This window comes from Balaenoptera ricei, chromosome 1 (genome assembly GCF_028023285.1).
Source record: "Balaenoptera ricei isolate mBalRic1 chromosome 1, mBalRic1.hap2, whole genome shotgun sequence".
NCBI classification, from domain to species: Eukaryota; Metazoa; Chordata; class Mammalia; order Artiodactyla; family Balaenopteridae; genus Balaenoptera; species Balaenoptera ricei.
The window spans coordinates 150,299,427-150,320,525 of NC_082639.1; the positions used below are offsets into that span (position 1 = coordinate 150,299,427).

General features: G+C 39.9%; 1 protein-coding gene across 1 annotated transcript in view; it reads right to left on the minus strand.

Moving 5' to 3' along the window:
• CENPF (centromere protein F) overlaps positions 1-21,099 on the minus strand; it is a 56,162-nt gene that overhangs the window by 10,743 nt on the left and 24,320 nt on the right. Inside the window, exons 9-15 of the mRNA XM_059904253.1 lie at positions 20,800-20,922; positions 14,834-14,969; positions 9,501-12,895; positions 5,466-8,207; positions 4,076-4,228; positions 974-1,150; positions 466-627 (exon numbers count right to left, since the gene is read on the minus strand). Of these exons, the coding sequence (XP_059760236.1) occupies positions 466-627; positions 974-1,150; positions 4,076-4,228; positions 5,466-8,207; positions 9,501-12,895; positions 14,834-14,969; positions 20,800-20,922 (6,888 nt within the window). The remainder of the gene's footprint in view (positions 1-465; positions 628-973; positions 1,151-4,075; positions 4,229-5,465; positions 8,208-9,500; positions 12,896-14,833; positions 14,970-20,799; positions 20,923-21,099) is intronic.

Sequence of the window (21,099 nt, forward strand, 5' to 3'; positions counted from 1 at the left end):
CCTTGCATGGAAAAGAAAAGGAGAACATACACATACGTGTACCTGACCAAGTGCTTGGTTCACCTTGATCTCCCCATAAGCCATGGTAAAGTGGGTTTGGTGACAGCAGTGAACCTGAAGACCAGTCATGCAAGACTGTCACCACCAAATTATTATGTACACCTGGAGGGGCCTGCCCTGATCTGTTATTGGCTTGATCTTCATATCCATCTCAAGAAGTCTGACATCCTCTACTTTGAGAGGATTCACTGAGCAATGAATGAAGTTTATTCAAGCTATGGAACTGCAAGCTATCCTCTAATTTTTTTAAAAAACTCAGCAGACAACTGATGAATGATATTATTTATGATTACAAAAAACTTTTTTCATGAAAATTAAAATGAAAGCACTTAATTTCATACTGTTAAAACCACTGTTAGATGTATGAACCATTCTAAGTCATGAAGTAATGATAAGTGAACATACCTTGGTTTTCTTCAATTCTTCTAAAATCTCAGTGGTCACTTTCAAAGAATTATTGAGTTCTTCTTTACTGGACTTTAAGAGGTCTATCTCCACCTTCTGTGAGCTGAGACATTCTTCCTTAGAAGTCAATTTCTCTCGATATGTCTGGATTTCCATTTCATACTAGGGCAGAAAAATGTTACTTTAGCCAGGAGGCTCAGGTGCAAATATTGTAAGGAAAACAAACAAAAAAGAAAACTGCTGTTCCGGGGACCATTTCAAATGGTCTTTGCAACTCCCTTACTATTCTACTCCAAGACGGAAATGTATTTTTAAAAAAATCAAGTCATAAAATAAGACATGTGCAAGTAACTGGGGGAAAGATAGGGAACTTAATAGGATGGGATGTTCACAGGATTACATGTCATAATAATAATGCAGAACACTGACCTTCTTGGAAAAAATGCCTCATCACCATGGTCAACACACTCTCTCCAGTTCCCCCAGTCACCAGACCACACATTTTTACCTGTTTTTTTATATCCAGAAGCAAAGCCTGGTGTTTCTTTTCAGCTTCCTGAAGCCGTAGCTGATATTCAGCTATTTCTTCTCTCATCTTCCCTTGCTTTTCCATCTGGTCTTTGTGTACACAATCCAAACTCTTCTTCAGTTCACTATTTTCTAGCATGAGCTCCTTCAGTTGACCCTAATGAGAAAAATAATAAAATCATGGGAAGATAATTAAGAACCTGGATATATATGTATCAACATCTAGAAAATATTGAATACTGAGTACTGGTTATATATATCAATATCTAGAAAATACTGAGTACTGAGTACTGTCTTGCCTGTCATAGTGTACAGGCAAGACAATCTATATAGAATTAGTGCTATAATCCTTAGCAATGTACAGTCGACATTCTGTTTCCCCACATTTCACATTCACTGATTCAACCAACTACAGAACAAAAATATTCCAAAACACAAATTCCAGAAATTTCCAAAAAGCCAAACTTGAATTTGCTGTGTACCAGCAACTTTTTACACAGCATTAACATTGTATTTACAACTATTTAGGTAGTATTAGGTATTTTAAGTAATGTAGAGATGACTTAAAGTATACAGGAGGTGGTGTGCAGGTTATATGCAAACACTATGCCATTTTACATAAGGGACTTGAGCATCTGTGGATTTTGGAATCTGTGGAGGGCCTGGAACCAATGCCCCGTGGATACCAAGGGATGACTGTATTCACTTTAAATGGCGATTTCACCTCCAGTGGCAATTTCCTTTGCTCCAGCCCAAGGTTACATCCATGGGGAACATAGAATCTCTGAAACCTTGACTTCGCTACTGAAACACTCTGGACCAAACCCTCCTAGGCTCCCAGGCTCACTTATTTAAGTACTTCTAGTGCAGTAATTTCTTGACTTCATCAGCAGTATCACCACCACCTTCACACTCAAGCCCCTCCAGACTTACGTTTTCTTCCTTGGCCAGCTTAGGTTCCATCTTCTATCAGTTTAAGAATTTCCTTCCCAATGCCCCCCACCCTTCTGCCCTTCTCTCCCTTCACTGTGCAGGACTATCAACACTGCAGCCCTAGAGGTATCTGGCTTCTCTGTGCCTGACCCCAAACAGCTGTTTCTATACGTGTTTATATACGTGCTGTGTCCACTTCCTCATCAACCATTCACTCCTCAACCCACTCCAACCTGCTTTCATCCCAGCTCCTCCTGAAATGGCTTTTCACGGCGTCGTTAAGCTCCATGTTGCAAACCCAAGGAGCATTCTTCAGCCCTCATCTCATGCGACCTCCAAGTAGAATCTGCTGCCGCTGACCACTCCTTCGGTCTTGAGAGAGCCTGCATGTGTGGCTTCTAGAACATGACACTCTCCTGGTTTGCCTCATCTTGTCTTCTCAGTTTCTCTGCTGGCTCTTCCTCCTCCATCTCACCCTACATGCTGGAGGGCATCTGGGCTATAGGCCCTGAGCCATCTTCTCTTCTCCATCTATATTTTCTACCATTCCCATAATTTTTAAACACTACCTATATTCTGAACTAGCCAAATTCATGTATCCACCCTAAACGTTCCCTTCAATCTCCAGCCTCATGTATTTGGTGTCACTTTAGATTCTACTCCAGTTCTCTACCATGCCTTTCTACTGCTCCAACCTTCTTTCCTATTATTTTCCATCTGACTCAAGGCACAATGGCTTCCTTTCCATTTCTAAAATGTACAAAGATCTTTCTAATTTCAGAGATGCTATCACACTGCTTTCTAGACCTAGAAGGCTCCTTTGTCTGCCCTGTTCTTCACATGGCTGACTCCTTGCCTTGCACGTGACATTCTCTGACCACCCCATCTAAATTAGGTTCCTCCTTACCCCACACTCCACTTCCCAAATATTCTGCAGTGAAGAATCTTGCTTCCTTTATAGCACTTAACAGTTTATGATTATTTGATATATTTCCTATTTAATGATTTACTGTATGTCAAGATGGTAAGTTCTATGAGTGCAGGAAGAACCACAGGACAGCTATCGCTCACCATTCTATCCTCTGACCTTAGCCGTGTTTATAGAATGAATAAAGCCATTGCAGACTAACACACTCATATGTATGGCCTTGAGGCTGAACACATAGCTTTCCTTTTTAGTAGAGCCTATAAATGAAAGACAAATAACAATATACTTGGGATACTCCCAAGCTGCTCAGTACCAAAGGAGATTTTAGCAGACGCAGGACTCAAATATTATCCATAGGAACTCCTTCCACACAGCATTGCCAGAAAATTCCATGAGCCAGTTGCTGAGATTAAATGCCAAAACTTTTCAATTTTCATTAGATTAAATACCACATTTAAAGAAAAGCACTAACTTCCCCAACTCCTTATACAGGCCATTACAAATATCGTTTCAACTTTTTTTGATTACTCTGGGTCATAATCACAATTATATCTTGCTGTCCTTTTCTGAGAATTACTTAGGGATGAAGTTGCACAAGGACTACATGAATATAGGAGTGTTTACCATTTGCACGCATGGTAGCTGCTACCTAAGACTTGGTGTTAAGAGATTCAGGAGAAAGCGCATGAATCAGCCATGTCTATTAGGGAACCAGCAGTGGGGGCGGCAGCCCAAATGCTATAGTTCTGCCACAACCTGCCCTAAAATAGCACCCCAAGACTGCTCCAACTTTACATCTTACTATGACTTTCTTTCTGTTACTTTGTTAGTTCTTTGCAAGATCAGTGCATTTGTCTCTAGCAACGTTCTGGCTTGTAATCTGTGGCAGGCTAGGACAACAGCCTACTGAAAGTGGCATGAAATCCATTTCTGGTATGTGTTAATGTAGTTACAAGGGTCGTCTTCTATGAAAGAACTATTTGGGCTCTGTGACAGGTATTTCCATGTGTTCATGGGCCTCGCCTGACTCTTTCCGGGCTCATGACAGTGCTGGATGGCGAAAATTACTGCAGGTCTGATCATGACATAAGCTTGGGTTACTCTTTTCAAAAGCTAAAAAAAAAGTTTGGTACATTACAGAAGGTCTTACAAAAACAAACAAGGAGAGAGTGCACAAGAATTATCAGAGGAGTGTAATGAATCTGTCACAGAGAAACTTACTTTTCTGCTCTTTATTTCTTCCGACACTAATTTTAAATCTTCAGTTAGCCTATTTTTCTCCCTACTAAATTCTTCTTTCAGCTCCGTCGTTTTCTGTACCATCGCATGCATTTCCTTCTGCAGCTCAGTTTCCTTCACAGTCATTGTGTTTACCTGAAATTTCGTCTTCGTTAGGATCTGCTTATGGTTGTCTGTTTGATCAAATTAATCACTCTTATACAGCATATTCACGACATTCGCTTTAGCTTCCAATAATAAAATAAAACCCAGCTAATCCTCCCTTTACTAATCCACTCAACTAATGTTCTCAAAACCTACTGGTAAGCTTACCTTTTCTTCTCTGCAAGATTTAATAAAAGACAACAATAAGGAAAGGAATGACAAAGAAAGATAATATTACCAAGTCTTAAAATCCTTCATAGAAGTAATGATTTGAATTAAACTTAAATATCAGAGAATATTGTACGAGGCAGTGACTTAATCTATCAGCTCTTGGATCTCTTACTAATTCTCCAATACCATGCTAAAATGCAAGAAACATGACTATGATTCGTTAAAACCAGTTAAAGCAGTATTATTTACATTCGTCCCTATATCAGATTGAAACAGCCTGGTGTAGTTTGTCTAATTGTCTCCACCCATAACTGCCATACAAAAACTTGAAATTCTTGGAAAATAGAGAGGTATGACTGATTGTATTTTCTGGACAGTTTCTTAATATTTGTCCAGTAAAAACTTAATTTGAAGGAATCACTTTCCTAGGTCAGTAAGTATAGGGCAAAAACTTAATTTTTCTTTAATAATTGAGCTTCCAGATGGCAGATTTTCCCTTTAAACATCAGCTAACAGAACAGGAGACTGCCTGAAGAGAAGGTACAAAAGAGGGGCTGAAAGCATAAAAATCCCCAGGACATGCCCTGGGAGCCATGAGGGTTCTATCGGTTACAATCGTATCAGTATCTTTAATAGTTCTTTCTCCTAAAGGCAAAAAAAGGCAGGGCAGCAGCAAAGGGGATCCCTACTGATTCTAACTGATATCTGTTATACTCTCTACAGCAGTGGTTCTCAACTGAGTATGGGTATGGGGGCTACTATTCTGATGTACTGTGAGAAAGGAACCACACACAACCCAAAAGCTTCTGCCCTGTCCAGGTGCCACAGTGAAAACCATGCCAGTCCATAGAAGTGCCCCATGGAAGTGTGTGCCAAAGCAAAGGGTCACCACTGCTAGAGCCAACTCAATGTCCCCACAGTTCAAGACCCCAAAATTTAAAGCCTTTACAAAGTTTGGTCCAATACTGCAAACACTGTCCAGAAGGAAACAGAATTCACACAGTGGTTGACCCTCCCGCATGACAACACATTCAAATGTAGAGATAAAGCCACTTACTTTTTCAACAAAGGACTTTTTTTCCATTTTTGTCAATTCAAGCGCTTTCTCCAGATCCTTGGAAGAATTCTGCAGAGCTTCTAAGGCGTCCTGCAAAGTGTCATTTTTGGATTGCAGCACTTGGGTCTTCTGCTCCAATTCCACCATCAGATTTTCCAGTTTTGTTCTTTGCTCCTCCCAAAGTTGCTGTTCTCCTTCCATCTGGGACAGTTTAGAGACCAGCTGCTCTTGGTCTTGAATATGATTTTTTAGTATCCTGATTTCTTCATCCTTTTTCTCTAGTTTCTGTTTGCCATCTTCTACTTCTTGAATGAGGCCATTCACAGAAGACTGCAAAAGCATGTAATTACTTTTGGCCTCATCAAGGCCCTGTAGCAGTTGAGCCTTCTCATGTTCAAGGGAATCTACCTGACTACTCAGGCTCTGTTCTTCCACCTTCCAGGTCTCCTGGTCATCACACAAGGCTGCTACTTCCTCACTTAGCTCTTTCAGTTGTGTCTGCAGTATCTCCACCACAACTTTAGATTCTTCTTTCATCTGTTCTTTTTCTTGCTCTTTTTCTTGCAGTAGATTTTCAAATGAAGAGTTTAATGTTTCTAATTCAGACACTCGACCTTGCTCTATTTGTAATTCTTTTGTCAGATCTTCTTTTTCTGACCTTGTATTGACAAGATCTAACTCCAAAGCTCTCAGATTTTGGGCCATCTCCTCTATTTTTGCTTTCAGGGTCTCTACCTCTGCTTTGGACTTCTCAGCCTCAAGAATCACGTGCTCTTGGTTTTTTCCTGATACCTCTAGTTCTCTTTCAAGGTTCTCAACTGTATCCTTAAGCAAAGCTGCCTGATGCTCACTTTCCTTCAGTTTTTCTAAGATATGGAGCTGCTTCCTTTCATTAGTATCTAGGTGGACTTTCAGCTTTCCAATGTTATTTCTCAGCTGATGTACTTCCTGCACTGGGGAGTCCAGACTCTGTTCTTCCACCTTCCAGGTCTCCTGCTCATCACACAAGGCTGCTACTTCCTCACTTAGCTCTTTCAATTGTGTTTGCAGTATCTCCACCACAGCTTTAGATTCTTCTTTCATCTGTATTTTCTCTCGCTCCTTTTCTTCTAATACATTTTTCAATGAAGAGAGTAACGTGTGTAATTCAGACACCTGACCTTGTTTTTCTTGTAGTTGTTTCACCAGATTTTCTTTTTCGGACCGTATGGTGACAAGGTCTAAATCTAAAGCTTTCAGGCTTTCAGTCATCAATTCTATTTGTGTTTTTAGGGTCTCCACCTCTGCCTTGGAATTCTCAGCATCAAGAATCACCAGCTCTTGGTTTTCTTCTGCCATATGCAATTCCCTTTCCAGGGTCTCAACTTTATCCTGAAGCGAGTCGTTCCTACGCTCGCTTTCTTTCAGTTTCTCTGAGACGTGGAGCTGCTTCTTTTCATCGGCCTCAATGCGGACCCTAAGTTTCTCAATGCCTTTTCTCAGCTGGTGCACTTCCTCCTGCGTTGAGCTCAGCCTCACCGCGACCTCGCCTTTCTCCATCAGTGCAGCCTCCAAGGCCTTGGTGACGGTCAGCTTTTCATGCTCCAATTCACTCAGTTTCGTCTGCAGGCTCTCGGATTCCCTTACGAGTGATTCTGTCTCTTTATTCAGTTGTCTGACTTGGTTTTCCAGCTCACTTCTTACCAAAGACAGTGCCTGAGAGTCCTTTTCCAAACTCTGCAGCTGCTCTTGGAGATGTAGACACTCATCTTGATGAGATTCGAGCTCTCGTATTTTCTCCTTCATCTTTTCAGACATCTGATCCAGCTCTTGATTTTCTTTTGACAAAGTATCTAATTCTCCACGAAGCTGGTCTCTCTCACTTGTGACCACCAAGAGTTCTTCCTCAAGACAGGTTATAAATTCCTGCTTATTTTCATTGTCTTTTTCTAAAAACAGCTTCTCTGTTTGAACTACCTCTAAGTTGGCTTCCACAGAGAGGGCCTGATGCTCTGTGCTACCTCTCTCAGCTTTCATCCTCTGCAGCTCATTTTCCACACTGAGACATCTCTCTCTCCAGTTGTCGGTCACCTTGGCTACCTCATCTTCAATACCTTCATGTGACAATTTATCTGTGCCCATTTCTAAGTTAGAAGTGAGGCCTCCCGAACTTTCTACTCTCTGGTTATCACGAGAAAAGGATTCCAATTTTTCACTGAAATCTGATTTTTCTTTCTTAAGTTCCTCAACTAGTTTTTCCAATTCTATACATGCTTCAATCTTGGTAGTTAGTTGTACTTCCTGTAAATTGAGTTTTGAGTCTAACTCCTTGATTTCATTTAGCAAGCTTTCAACTTTTTGGTCACGTTCCTTTATACCATGAAGTAATCTCAAATTCTCATTTGATGTCTCTTTTACCTGCAGTTGGAGATTCTGAATGGTTACCTGATTCTCCAGAAAATCCATAGGTACCGAAGCATCAGGACCGGAAAGTGACAATTCGGAAATGCATTCTGAACAGCCCTGGGTTGTGTCTTCCACTGGGGTCCCATGACTGGTTTCTGGGGACTGCTCCCTGGACCATTCTCCTATAAGTTTGATTGCACTCGTCTTAGTTATTTTCTCCATCTCTAGACTGAGGTCCTGCTGAACATCTTTTTCACAAATCTGATGAATCTCATGCTTTGGTGTCCTCTCTTTAGTTTCTGAAGTATATTCTTCTGATTCTCTTATGTCACAGCTATTGTTTCCACCCCGAATGGCCTGTAGTTGTAAGATATAATGAGAAGGCACTTTATTTTTCAAGAAGAATCAAAATAGAATAAATCGGCTGAATTATAGTATTATTTTTGAGAAACTGGCTACTTGCTTCTGCTAAACACATCTCTTCAAAGGGCATTCTTCCCACCAAATTCACCTCTCTCCGTCCAAATATTCAACACAATTAAACAAACATTCAGTAAGTGTTCTCTATGGGCAAGGTACTGGGTATTTATCATGAAGACAAACCCTTCAGGGTCAGTTACATGATCATCTAAATTGTGATGTAGTTACATTTCAAAATTTTTTCCTTGCTAGCAATATGCTAGGTAACCTAAATATGAAATTTTCTTTGGGATTATCAAATAAGAGGCTAACAAATTCCACATAAAATGGTCGGCTTCCATCTTCAGCATTTATGATATTCTTCGACAAGAGAAGGCAGTAGGGTTTCATGACCAGATTCCCAGCCCAAGGACTTAATCACAGATCCAGCACTTACTATATTCTTGGATAAATCACATGTTTGAACCTCACTTTCTCTTCTCTGTAAAACAGGGATCTGCTACTTTGACTACAACCGCTGTCACCTCTCACCTGCCCTCCCTACCTTAGAGAGGTAGGGGGAGGGAATTAAGTGAGACTCATTGTCTGTACACCATTATTAGTTTAGCTGGTAGACTAGAAAAGAGAAAGTTATAAGTAACTGAACAATTTCATATTCTATAAGGAAAGAAATGTCTCTTTGAATGACTGATATCAAATCATAGATTTGATATCCAAATTTGTATCCAAGCAAATTGTCAGAAAAGTATTAGAAATACATAATAAACTCCAATATTTAGGTTCATGACTATAACTGTAATGTTAAAAACAGTCTGAAAAGGGCAAGAGAGGTTAAAATTCATATCACCTTACCATTCCTAAGTTCCAATTTGATATTTAATGTGCTTTATTAACTCACAAAGAGTGAAAACACACAGACGTCCTGAAGAACATGCTCTGACTCTGTAACATGATTTTCTCTAGGAGTCTTTAAAAAACATCTTTAGTAATGTCCAATATAATAGTGTTTAAAGATAATCATGATAGAAATGTACTCCCCAAATAAAGTTGTCTCACTTTCCTAAAGTTCTGGTTTATTTTTTCAAAACTTTGTTATATTTTGTTCTTATGTCCTTGAACCCTAAAAATATTTTAGTTTAGATTTAATGTCGATGTCAATTCAACAAACATTGATTACGTGCCTACTAGGCACTCGATTAGAGAAATAGCATGTCAATCGCACATACTTACATCTTCTATGTCGGTGCCAAGCAGAGACCGAGAGCTTAAGTCCAGACCTTGAAGCTGGAGTCGTGCTACTTCGAGCTCAAGTGTAAGGTGTTCCGTGTGTTTCTTTTCTGCCGCCAACTTGGACTCCATCTCTGCTGTCACACTTGTCAGCTTCTGCTGCCACTGTTCATTTTCTGACAAATACTGCTTCCTGAGACAGTCAAGCTCTTCCCTTGAAGAACTTAGTAACCGTTCGAGTTCTTCAATTTCCTTATTTTTCGTAATCCCTTGACTTTCAATTTTCTCTTCTAGCTTCTTGAAGGACTGCAGGTACATCTGACAGACAGTCTCAAGTTCTTCAATGCTCCTCACCGGGGCAGAGGGGATTTCTTTCTCAGTCAGATTCTCCTCCTCCAGACTACTGCAAGAGACCTCCTCTACACTGGACTGGTTTGCCAAAACAGTCCTGTCTAAAGTATTCAAAAGGGATGTTTCTCCCATATGCTCTAAAAGATCTTTGTAAAAAGAGGATTCTATTGCATTACCAGGGCTGTCAGTCACACCAGAGAGTGACAAGGACAGTAAATGCTTCTCCCCGGGTTCTGGCATCACCTCCTTTACCAAGTCGCCTTGAGAGTTTCTCAGACTCGTGGACAAGACTGAATTTTCAGCCTTTAATGTGTCAATGTAGGACTGTAGCTCTGACATCTTAGAGCTCATCTGACAGTGCTGATCATGTAAAATTTTGTGTTCACTCTGTAAAGATGAGAATTTCTCCTGTAATTCAGCAAAGTGCATGTGGACTTCTTTGTTTGACACTGTCAAGTGCTCATAGGAATTACTGTCATCCAAAGGATTTAAGGACACAGACGTCTGCTCATCTTGCTGTTCACCAAATTCACTTTCTGGCGTTTCTTTCACTAACTCACCTTGGAGAAGTCCATTTTCGTCATTTAATATTTTAACTTCATTTACTAGTTTCCCTACCTCTTCTGCCATTTTGCTAGTTGCTGTGACACATTCTGATCTTGAGTCATTCAGCTCAGATATGAGTTCAAGCTTTTCCACCTGCAACGCCTCACACATCTTCTCTAACTCGTCCAGCTTGTTCATTGCCGTCTGTAGAGAGCACTGCAGGTGGGCATTGTCCTGCTGACTGGTTGACAACTCGTGAAGCACTGAAATATATTTTTCCTCTGGATCTATTTCAAAGTTTCCAAGGTCGCTAATATCTTGTGACTGAGTGCCTTGTTGCACATCTCCAGTTTCTAATTCTCCTCTAATTTGTAATTTGTGATGTAGGTACTCCTCCTTCTCACTCTCCTGAAGTTTTAATTCCATGTTTCTCACTTTAGTTTCTACTTGTGCCAGTTGCGCATTATAAGTGTCTAGAGAAGCATCTTTAACTTCAAGGTCCATCGGAAGTTGAACGTGACATGTATTTATCTTCCTCTCTGCTACTTTCACAGAGTCTTGAATTGGTTCCAATTCTAGATGCTGATGCTCATGTTTCGTCTTCATTAATTCCATCAGGTGCTCCTTCTCTTGTAATAAGGCATTAACTTCCTGTTGCATTTTACTTTGTTCTTCCTTTAAAGTCATGATTTCTTGCTTTAAACCATCAGCCTCCCTCTCGGAATTGCTTTGGATATCTGTAATCTCAGATCTCAGGGCTTGCTGCATTGTCTCCAACTCTAGTATTAAACTCTGGTTTCTTTCTTCAGCTAATGCTAATTGCGATACAAATGCTTGGTGTTCCCTTGCAAATGTTTCCTTTAGCTGTCCCAGTTCATTTTTTCTATCTTCACAAACACTCGTGCATTCATTCAGCAAGCATTCTAATTTAGAGTTCTTTTCCTGCTCTGCTTTATATTTTTCACTAAGATCCTGAAATGCATTTCCTGTTTCTTCACATCTTTGGAGTAAAGTAAGTCTTTCTTGTTTGTACTGGTTAGATAGCTCTGAAATGCTTTTGTCTCTTTCATCTATACAGTTTGAAAAACTCTGAGTTTTTTGGAGCAGTTTCATCTTCTCTTGGGTTAAGGTTGCATTAATTTCCTTGAGAGTCCCATTCTCTTGGGTCAGCTCTTCAATGTCCTTTTTATCAAGAGAAATGATGGAACTCATTTCCTTTTTCTCCAAGCTCAGAGTTTCAGACAAAAGTTGTAGCTCCTTTAGAGATTCCTGAAGTAAATCGTTGCTCTTTTTTAATTCTTGAATCTCTGCCTGCTCAGTTTCTAATTTTTCATTCAAAAGTTGCAACTCTCTTTCCTTGCTCTCCAAGGCAACTAAAGTTTCAACAACAACATTCTGATGAACAGAAGTGTCTTCTTGTAACTTACTAATTCGTTGACTTGTTTCAGCCACAAAACTTTGATGCATCTGTTCTGCTTTCATGAGATTTTCTTCAATTTCTCCTTTGATTTGCACCAAGTCTTCACACTGCTTTTGCAGATCTGAGTTCATCTGCTTTTGAGACTCTAATGAAAATTCAAGAGAAATGACTCTGTTTTGTAACATGGATGAGCTTTTTGGACTTTGGTCTGTTTCTAAATGGCATTTGCTCCTTTCTGAAGGCACACTTTCTTGTTCTTCAGTTATATTTGCAAAGGAATTATTCACTGCAGACTGCTGTTCAAATGCCAAAAGACTTCTCTGATGAGACTCATTTGTCACCACAGAGGAATCTCTGGATTTTAGCAGATCCCTGAGGCTCTCAGATTCAGCATGCAAGTCTTGGTAACGCTGGTCTTTGTCCATTATTTCACTTGAGAGTAACTGAAGCTTATCTTCTAGATCTTCAACTTGCCCGGTAAGCTGAGAAATTTTCAAACACATATTTTCTATTTCCTTCTCATGTTTCTGATCTGAGAACTCGGCTTTCTGTTGTAGTTCTCCATAAGCTTGCTTCTGTGTCTCTGCCTCTGCAGTCTTGCTGTCTATCACGTTGTGAAGGTTCCTGATCTCGACGTTTAGATTTTCTCTTTCCATCTCCAATGTTCTTACCCTTTCATTGTATTCGTGACTTTTTATTTGTTGTGTCTTAAGACAGGTTTCCAAGTGATTAATTTTACTCTGCAAGCTTTCCTTTTCTGATTCCATCTGATTTAAAAGTTGTTCATTTTCACTTTTCCAGCGAGAAAACAGAGTTTTCTCTTCTTTCAATTCTTCATATTCTTTCTTCTTTAATTCCAAAGCACTCAATAAAGCTTCGGACTCTCTCTCTGTTTTGCTTAACTTTTCATTCAGCTGTTCAATGTGATGTTCCCTTTTCTTCAAAAGGTCTTGAGAACAATCTCGCTGCTTTTCCAGATCAGCCAAGGCAAGCTTCAGTTTCTCTAAAGTCAAGGAATTCTCTTGCTGATTTATTTTTTCTTGAAGATCTCTTAACATGGTTTCCTGAGAAGTATTCTTAGCTATTAAAAAAAAAATTTTTTTAAGTTGTCATGGTTTTAATAAATATTTACTCTACAAGAATTCTAAACTCTAAAAAAAAAAAAATCCAAACAAACTAACAGCTTCTCAAGTCCTGTAAAAACTGGCATTATTGCCTGCATACCTCCTTGAAAGTAGATCACCTGATAATTATCTAAGCTTATATAAAGACAATGAGAAAATGGTCCTTTCAGGATGGCAGTACATTTGTTTGTCTTCTTTCTCAGCAGCTTAATAAAGTGTTGTTGTATAAAATACCAAGGGATTATTTTCCTAAGCACATGAAACCTTCTTTTATTCTTTTTCCTTGTATGTGTTTATGTATATGCATACTTTTGCCCTTTGGAAATACTTATTCAAGGAGAGAAAAGTGTGACAAGAGCAGCACTAAAATGGAAATATCTCAGGAATACTATGGAGTATTCCGGATTTCTCAGAAAAGTAAATAACTTCTTTGCCATTTTAGCCAAAAAATCCATAGGATCAGGCATAAGTACTAGAGTATAAAGTGCTACAGGGAATTATACTCAATATTTTGTAATAACTTATAAGGGGAAAAAAATCTGAAAAAGGATATATGCGTGTGTGTGTGTGTGTGTATAAAAAACACAATCACTGTGCTGTACACCTGAAACTGACATGTAAATCAACTATACTTCAACTAATATATATATATCTTAATAGTATATGGTGCTATATATCAGTAACTCTTGAGGCCTACGTGTGACTATCACTGAGAAGCAATATCCCCCCACATCCCAGCCCCTCAGAGTGAGGGTGGTGCCTGTGAAGATGAGAATCATCAGGAAGACATCACAAACTCCATTACCACCTGTCCTCTGCCTAAAAACTCCCCTCTGCCCACCGGCCCCTCCTAGTTGAGAATAACCACACTGCTTTCATTCAACAATGACGGGAAGGCTTCCCAAGTATGTTGAGGAAGAATAAAAGTTGAGAATCTCAATAGTAGATGAAAAAGGTAGCATGTATTATAAACTCAGATGTAACTAGAAATCATTCCTATTTTTAGCCCCCTAATCTCAGGCTACATACTGAGAGTGGAAGGCTGGTGGAGACAGCACCACAGGGGATATCAATCCACTTTGCGTGTGAGGACCTCAAACAATGATACTGATGACCAACACTGAAAAACACCCTAACCCTTTCTTTTCCTATAGTTTTCTTTCACAAAAGCTGAAGATTGACATTTCTACCTCCTGCCATGGAAAAATTGAAAGCTGTCTTAGGGAGACTGGAATTTAAAAAGAAAACAGTCACAGAGAAGTGTGACACCCATTCCACAAGTCAAGTTAAAAGAAATCCAAGATGTGCAAATACCTCAGGGGAGAACATAAATGTAAGTAAAGACTCAAGGCACATATACATAAATGTGAAACAAACGGTGGATTCATTTGGTGTATACAGCATCATTCTATGGCTATACAGAGAGTAAGGAAATAAAATCATTCAGTCAAGTAAGCCATCCCAAAACAATGGTCACTAAGGGCTGGGAAAACAATGCATTTAACATAGGATTTTCCATTATAAGGGAAATGGTGATGGGTAAGAAGATGCGCCGTCTGGATGTAACTAACAGACACACTTGAGACACAAAATAGCACTCTGGGGCGAGAGACAGCCCCGACAATTTACTTTTGTGTGGAAAATATTTACCCTTCTGGTTTCAAAGTGCTGAAAACCAGGCATCTGGGGACTCAGTGTGTTCCAATAAAAAAAAAAAGTCCAACTATCACTCTGGAAACGAAAAAGTGGAAAAGCAAAAACTTTTTCCACATCAACTGCAGGCATCTCTCTGGGAGAAGATATGGAAAAATTCAAAGAAGCTTCTAATGATATCCATCCTCCTTCGTGGGAACATTAGCCTAGAGAAAGAACTCAAAAACGCTACGTTTACTCACCCCTCATTTCTTCTGCAAAGTTCTGGCTCTGACTCAAACGCTGCTTGGCCTTCTTCAGATCTTCCTCCAGGTGGCAGACTTCTCTGGCCTTTTGCTCAGACTGACTCTTAAGGAGGCTGTTTTCCCTCTTCATTTCCTAAAGCACAGGTTTAGTTAGTTATCACCCAAGCAGATGCTCAAGCAGCTTAGGACTTCTGCATTGGTGAGGGTCCCTAATGGGACTGTGTGTGTATCTCACTAGGGGAGGAATCACACTTTCCCTTTGAGCAATGAAGTTCCATAGTTTTACTTCAATAAAATGATTTTATAAATAGAAGTCAAAAGCACAAAACCCAAAACGGATGATAATTTTTTACTTCAAGAAATATATTTTTTGAACTTTCTGTATGTCCCTATGGTTGTGAAAGTGTTCGTTCATAAAGGAAAACCCTATTTACAAGCTCCCCAAAGACACAAATGCTCCAAGTTCCCATCACACCTGAATGACCAAATATATCTTTGCAAAGTTCTGAGGTGCTATCGAACCAAAAAATTCACTTGACAAATTTTGATGTTTCGTTGTAAAACCATCTTAAGGTTCACTGTTATGGGAATGTCTTTATGAGTAAAATTACCTTTAATAAATGTTTATTAAGAAAGTCTGCAATGTAAAGATGTTGGAATGGGCATTATGAAAGATGCAGCTACAAACTAAGAGAGTCTCTGCCCCCAGGACCAGGTACCCGCCAGTGGGGGAAGATGTAACACCAATCACTTAATACACACCAAGATGCACTACATCCTCAAGAGAGATGAAGTGTGCTATGGGAAATCAGAGGGCTGGAGCATGGAAGAATTAATTCTAGGTGGAGGAATCTGAGATTTCACAGTGAAAACAGGTCCTTTGGGTACCTGATTAAATGAAGGACCCATGCATCGATGTGCCATAGAGTAGCAGAGATACATATGCAGCCCCATTCTATTTTCTAGGGAGACCTGTCTATTTTTCTGAGTCTTAAAATGAAGCAATATTTGCATGCCGAATAAAAATGCTTCTTATTAACCACATGACTTGCATAATAAATATTATAAATCCTCTATCCATATTCCTCAACCTGCTGTTCAACCTTCAATGATGTTACAGCTCAGCTGATAAGTATTTCAACCTATATTATATGCCACCCTCTGGACCACTGGGAATTGGCATATATCATTACAAACTGACAGAATCAAGCAACTCCCATCCTTGGTGGGGGCGGTGGGATTCATAAGCCTGACTTTAAAACACACACACACACACACACACTTAAAAAATATCCCTCTGAAAAGCTGAAAAGTAGGGGAAATTTTTGAATCTTAAAGAAACAATTAAGACCCATCCTCCAAAACTCTACTGCACTGTTGGAAAACAGATGGCCCTGGCAATTCAGTGCTGGAAGCCTGCCTTCAATTATCAGTCTGGTTACTACCAGCAGATGGGTACCAACATAGCAAAGCCAAGTTCAAGAAGAGGGAGAATCTGGCTGGTAGAAAGCACTTGAAAACTTGCTGGCAGCTGCTGTATTCATGTATATATGTTCATTTCATCATCAAAATAAGACAGAGTCCGTTACAGTTATATTTCTGTCTCCTTTGTCCTGATCCTGCCTCCTTTCCATGAGCTCAACTGACAAGCTATCAAATTAAGAGATCAACCAGAACTAAAAGCCCGCTCCAACTCGTCTCAAGACTGACGTTCATACCAGCCATTGTGAAATTCTGCAAAGAATGATCACTAAAGTGCAATGATGTTACTGACTTATACTAGCATCATTCAGCTAGAGAATCTATAATTGCTTGTTTGCTCTTCAGGCTCCAAATAATCACCACTCAAATGAGATCACAGATGTGAAAGGAAAAATACCTGAACGCACTTTAACAAGGGTAATGGAGCATTATCAGTAGTGTTTCCTCCTAAAATTTAACAGCAGCTAGATGTGTGTGATCAATGCTAAGATCAGCTAAATGAGCTCAACATAAGAGAGTAACTAGAATGTAACCATCTGAATTGACTTAGCATTTTTATTTTGCAACTTATATTTTTTACCCTAAAAAAAATCATCAAGTCAAATGGCACCTACATCTAGAGGCGTGACAAGAAAGCTGACCAGACACTGTATACAAAGCTGGGTGCATCCCAGTAGGAGGAAGGAAGGTGAAAAGGAGGAGAAGAGGTGGGGAGGGACCCCAGGAGGGAGGGTGCAACTTATGCTTATGTGTCTGTTCATCTCTATCCATCTCTGTGTATAACTGGAGACATTTAAATGAATACTAAACTCAATGAAAAGATTAACATGTCTTTGTCTATTCTGGCAGTCGTTCCATAAATACTTGTTTCAAATGAAGAAATGTTCAGCCAATCCTGGGACCCAGCAGGCTTATCATGCTATGGCTATGGCCAACCCAAGAATTTTAAAAAGCCAGAATTTAGAAAATGAACACCTGAAAATGGAGCTGTAGGCTGCCACCCATCAGCAATTAGTTTTCTGCACAGCTTACAGCCACTTAAGACTTGACTGGGTAGCTCATTGCCAACGATGCGTTAAGCATACAAGGATATATTCTCCTAGGCATCTCTTGCAACCTCATGTGATTTGCAGAGTTGGGCACTAGTCTGGAAAAACAACAAAAAACCCTATAACCACAAGCCAGCCTTAGAGCTTAGCGAGCAATTCCACCCAGATCAACTTTAGTTTAGGAGCAGCCAGGGAAGCATCATTTCCTAGGACCAGACAAAACAAATTTCAGTTACTGTGTGGCATTTCGTGATCCCATCCATGAATGAAGCTTAATACGTCCCCTGCTGGGCGAAGTCTATATGGTGAACCAGGGATGGATGCAAAGGATGTGTTTTTCCCCTTCTACCTCATCATTCTTGCCTGCCAGACCAGGCCCCTTAGGGGGACCCCGTTGTAATACAGGTCCCCACGCTCGGGAAGGTCCCCAAGCAAGTGTTCCCTCATCTTGGCTGTCAAATGATGGTATATGATTGCCTAACCCCAATGCTGTGGGGTTGGCGCTGGATGCTGGATGAGCAGCTTATCTAAACCTTCCGTTCACTTTGATACTAAATGCTAACTTTACCCTTGACTGGGCCATGAAATCACATTTCCACTACTGATAATTTCTCACTGTGAGCAGCATATTAGTTTGCTAAACATGGACAAGGAAAATTTCAGTACAACTGTCTTATTTTTTCGGCATCCAAAACCTATAAGCGTGCTAAACTTGTTTGTACTTATAATTAGATACAGAAAGATACCCAGTGCGATAAGACTAGAATAGGCTGTAATTTTATATGTGAAAAATCTCAAATGCCCTTTCCTTTGCCCATCCTTTCTGTGCCTATGGGTGACAGCAAACAGTGGTAGCATCAAAAAGTTACAACAGTTGTGAAGACCATAGAGCCCTTATGTGCTGGGCACGGGTCTAAACATTTGACATACAATATTTAAGTTAATCATTAATGCAGCTCTGAAAAGGGAGGGTTAGTATTAGTCCCCATATGCAGATGAGGAAAGTCAGACTCAGAAATGGTAATCATTGTCCCAAGGTCACACAGCAGGGAGGTGGCAGAAAAGTGATGCAATTTCAGATCTCGCTCACTTTAAAGCCACCAAAATTTTACCTCGAAGTTATACCACCAGTCTAACTGGGTAAATTGCTTTTCTGATTCCAATACCAATTCAAACTGCAAGAGCCAGCTAAACCCTTTGAAATCTTGATATCATCCTCAAAAGAAGGCACACACACACAAACGTACGTTAAAGACAAATACTAAATGAATTCCCTGGCCTTGAGCTACGCACCTCCAATGACTGCCCTCACTGGACACAGAAATCAATGAAATATTAAGTGCAACATGACGGGCATTGAGCTAGAGTTCATGGTGGACAGCTGCACAGGTGACAAACCAGGCCCTGCAGGGATGCATGAGTTTTCAGAAACACCTGCAAGAAATGTCCAGCCCACTACGGAGGCTTGGCCAAGCAAACCGTTTGCAAAGTGTTTGGACCCTCTTAACCAGTCGATCGATTTTACAAAATGTTTCCACCAGGCAGCCAGTGGAGTCACGGGAGAGTTCCTGGCTGAAAGGGAGGCTCACAGAGGGAAGAGTTCGGTGCCAGTCTGCCTGTGGAAGTGTTAGCAGAAGCATCTGTTGGTTGGTCCCCACTGGCCAAAAGGCGAACATTTGTTTTGCTGAAACAAACGCTTTCATTTAAAAACGTTTGCTGATGAAACCATCATCTGATATGAAGTTTTCTTCCACTCGGGTTTCTGGGGCTGTGACCTCCTCTCTCCAGCAGTATTACCCCTCTGAGGCCATAGCTGCTTTAACAACCTCTTCTTTGCTACTGACAGACGTTCTGATTTTATAACCATAATACACTCTTTGAAGCTGAGGGGATAAATATATTTAGACTTGCCTCACCTGGATAAATCACTTCTTTACAGAGAACTTAAAAAACAAACAAACAAACAAAAAACCGTACAATCTAAAAAGTAATTGCAAAATAGTTAAAAGATTAGTGAAAACAAATTCTTTCCTGTGACATTTGATGGAAAAGAAACCTCTACTGTTCTGTGCTTTTTCATAAAATTACAATGCAGATTTATGACTCTATTCATATTGTTTCAGTCTATTAACTGTCCCTAAATTGTTCTTAATTAAGCCCTTTAAAATAAACTCCAAGCAACTAAATATATTAAGAGAGAAGCAAATTAAAGTAAGTACAGGGACCTCCCTGGTGGCGCAGTGGTTAAGAATCCGCCTGCCAATGCAGGGGACATGGGTTCCAGCCCTGGGCTGGGAAGATCCCACATGCCACGGAGCAACAAAGCCCGTGCGCCACAACTACTGAGCCTGCACTCTAGAGCCCAAGAGCCACAACTACTGAGCCCGTGTGCCACAACTATCAAAGCCTGTGTGCCTAGAGCCCATGCTCCGCAACAAGAGAAGCCACCACAATGAGAAGCCCGAGCAACGCGACGAAGAGTAGCCCCCACTCACCACAACTAGAGAAGGCCCATGCACAGCAACGAAGACCCAACACAGCCATAAATAAATAAAAAAATAAATAAATAAATAAATAAAGTAAGTAAGTACAGATAAACTCCTATCGGTAGAAGCAACATCAGGGTACACCTTGTAATCCGTGCCATTGGGAAACCTCATCCACCATTTTGTATTGTTACCATGACTCTCCAAAGACACCGTCACGGGAATTCCCTGGTGGTCAAGTGGTTAAGACTCCACGCTTCCACTGCAGGAGGCGCGGGTTCAATCCCTGGTGGGGGAACTAAGATCCCGTATACCATGCGGTGTGGCCAAAGAAAAAAAAAAACCAGCAAAGACACCATCACCCATGCCTGTACACACTCAACATGAAAGTTAATGTTGACTGCTAAAACCAGAGTAATATAATTTACAGTTACTTGATGCTTTTATAACAATATTAAATCTAGAAACTCTTTATCTGTAAAACAATTTTACATTTAAGTCCATCACTTTGCACAATGTTTTTAATATTTGATGATTCAAAAGCCAACCCTTGGAAAAGGGATTTAAATTATACCTCCCCCATCACCAGTTTTGTTTCTTTCCATTTAGAAAATCCCTTGCTTTCTTCCATCCTTCCACCTCACAGGTGGTCTAAAACAATCTTAAAAAAAACCAAGAGTAGTACATGGTCTTAATATGAGTCATACTTTCCTATAATTGCTAGATGCATATTAGTAAGTTATATCAGAATAGAAAGTGAAAAAAAAAAACCACATGTTCTATGTCATAGATTATACACAAAACACTTTGTAATATATACTTCTGGCAAATCAAAAACAAAAATGTAGCTATAATAAACTACTAGAAAATGGTATAGAAATTCTTTAACCCTCCCACTTCCTCCTGTACAGAAGTGGACAAATACTCTTCTCTACCCCTCACTTACCTCACTGCTTCTCCTCAGCTCATTTTCCTTGGTCTGACTCGCCTGTAAGGTCTGTTCAGTTCTACTGAACTTTTCCTTAAACTCTTCCAATTTTTTTTCTAGCTGGTGCTTTACAGATGTGACCTACGAATAGAAAACAAAGCAAAGCTTCATTTTTATTTTCTTTACTTTTTAAATAACTATTTATTCTTAAAGAATAAAAAGGTCATGGAATATAAGAATTGATGCCATCTATTTTGGTTGAGACACACTATATGTCACAGCTTAATAAGGCCCTAGAAGTTGAACTTAAAATACCAT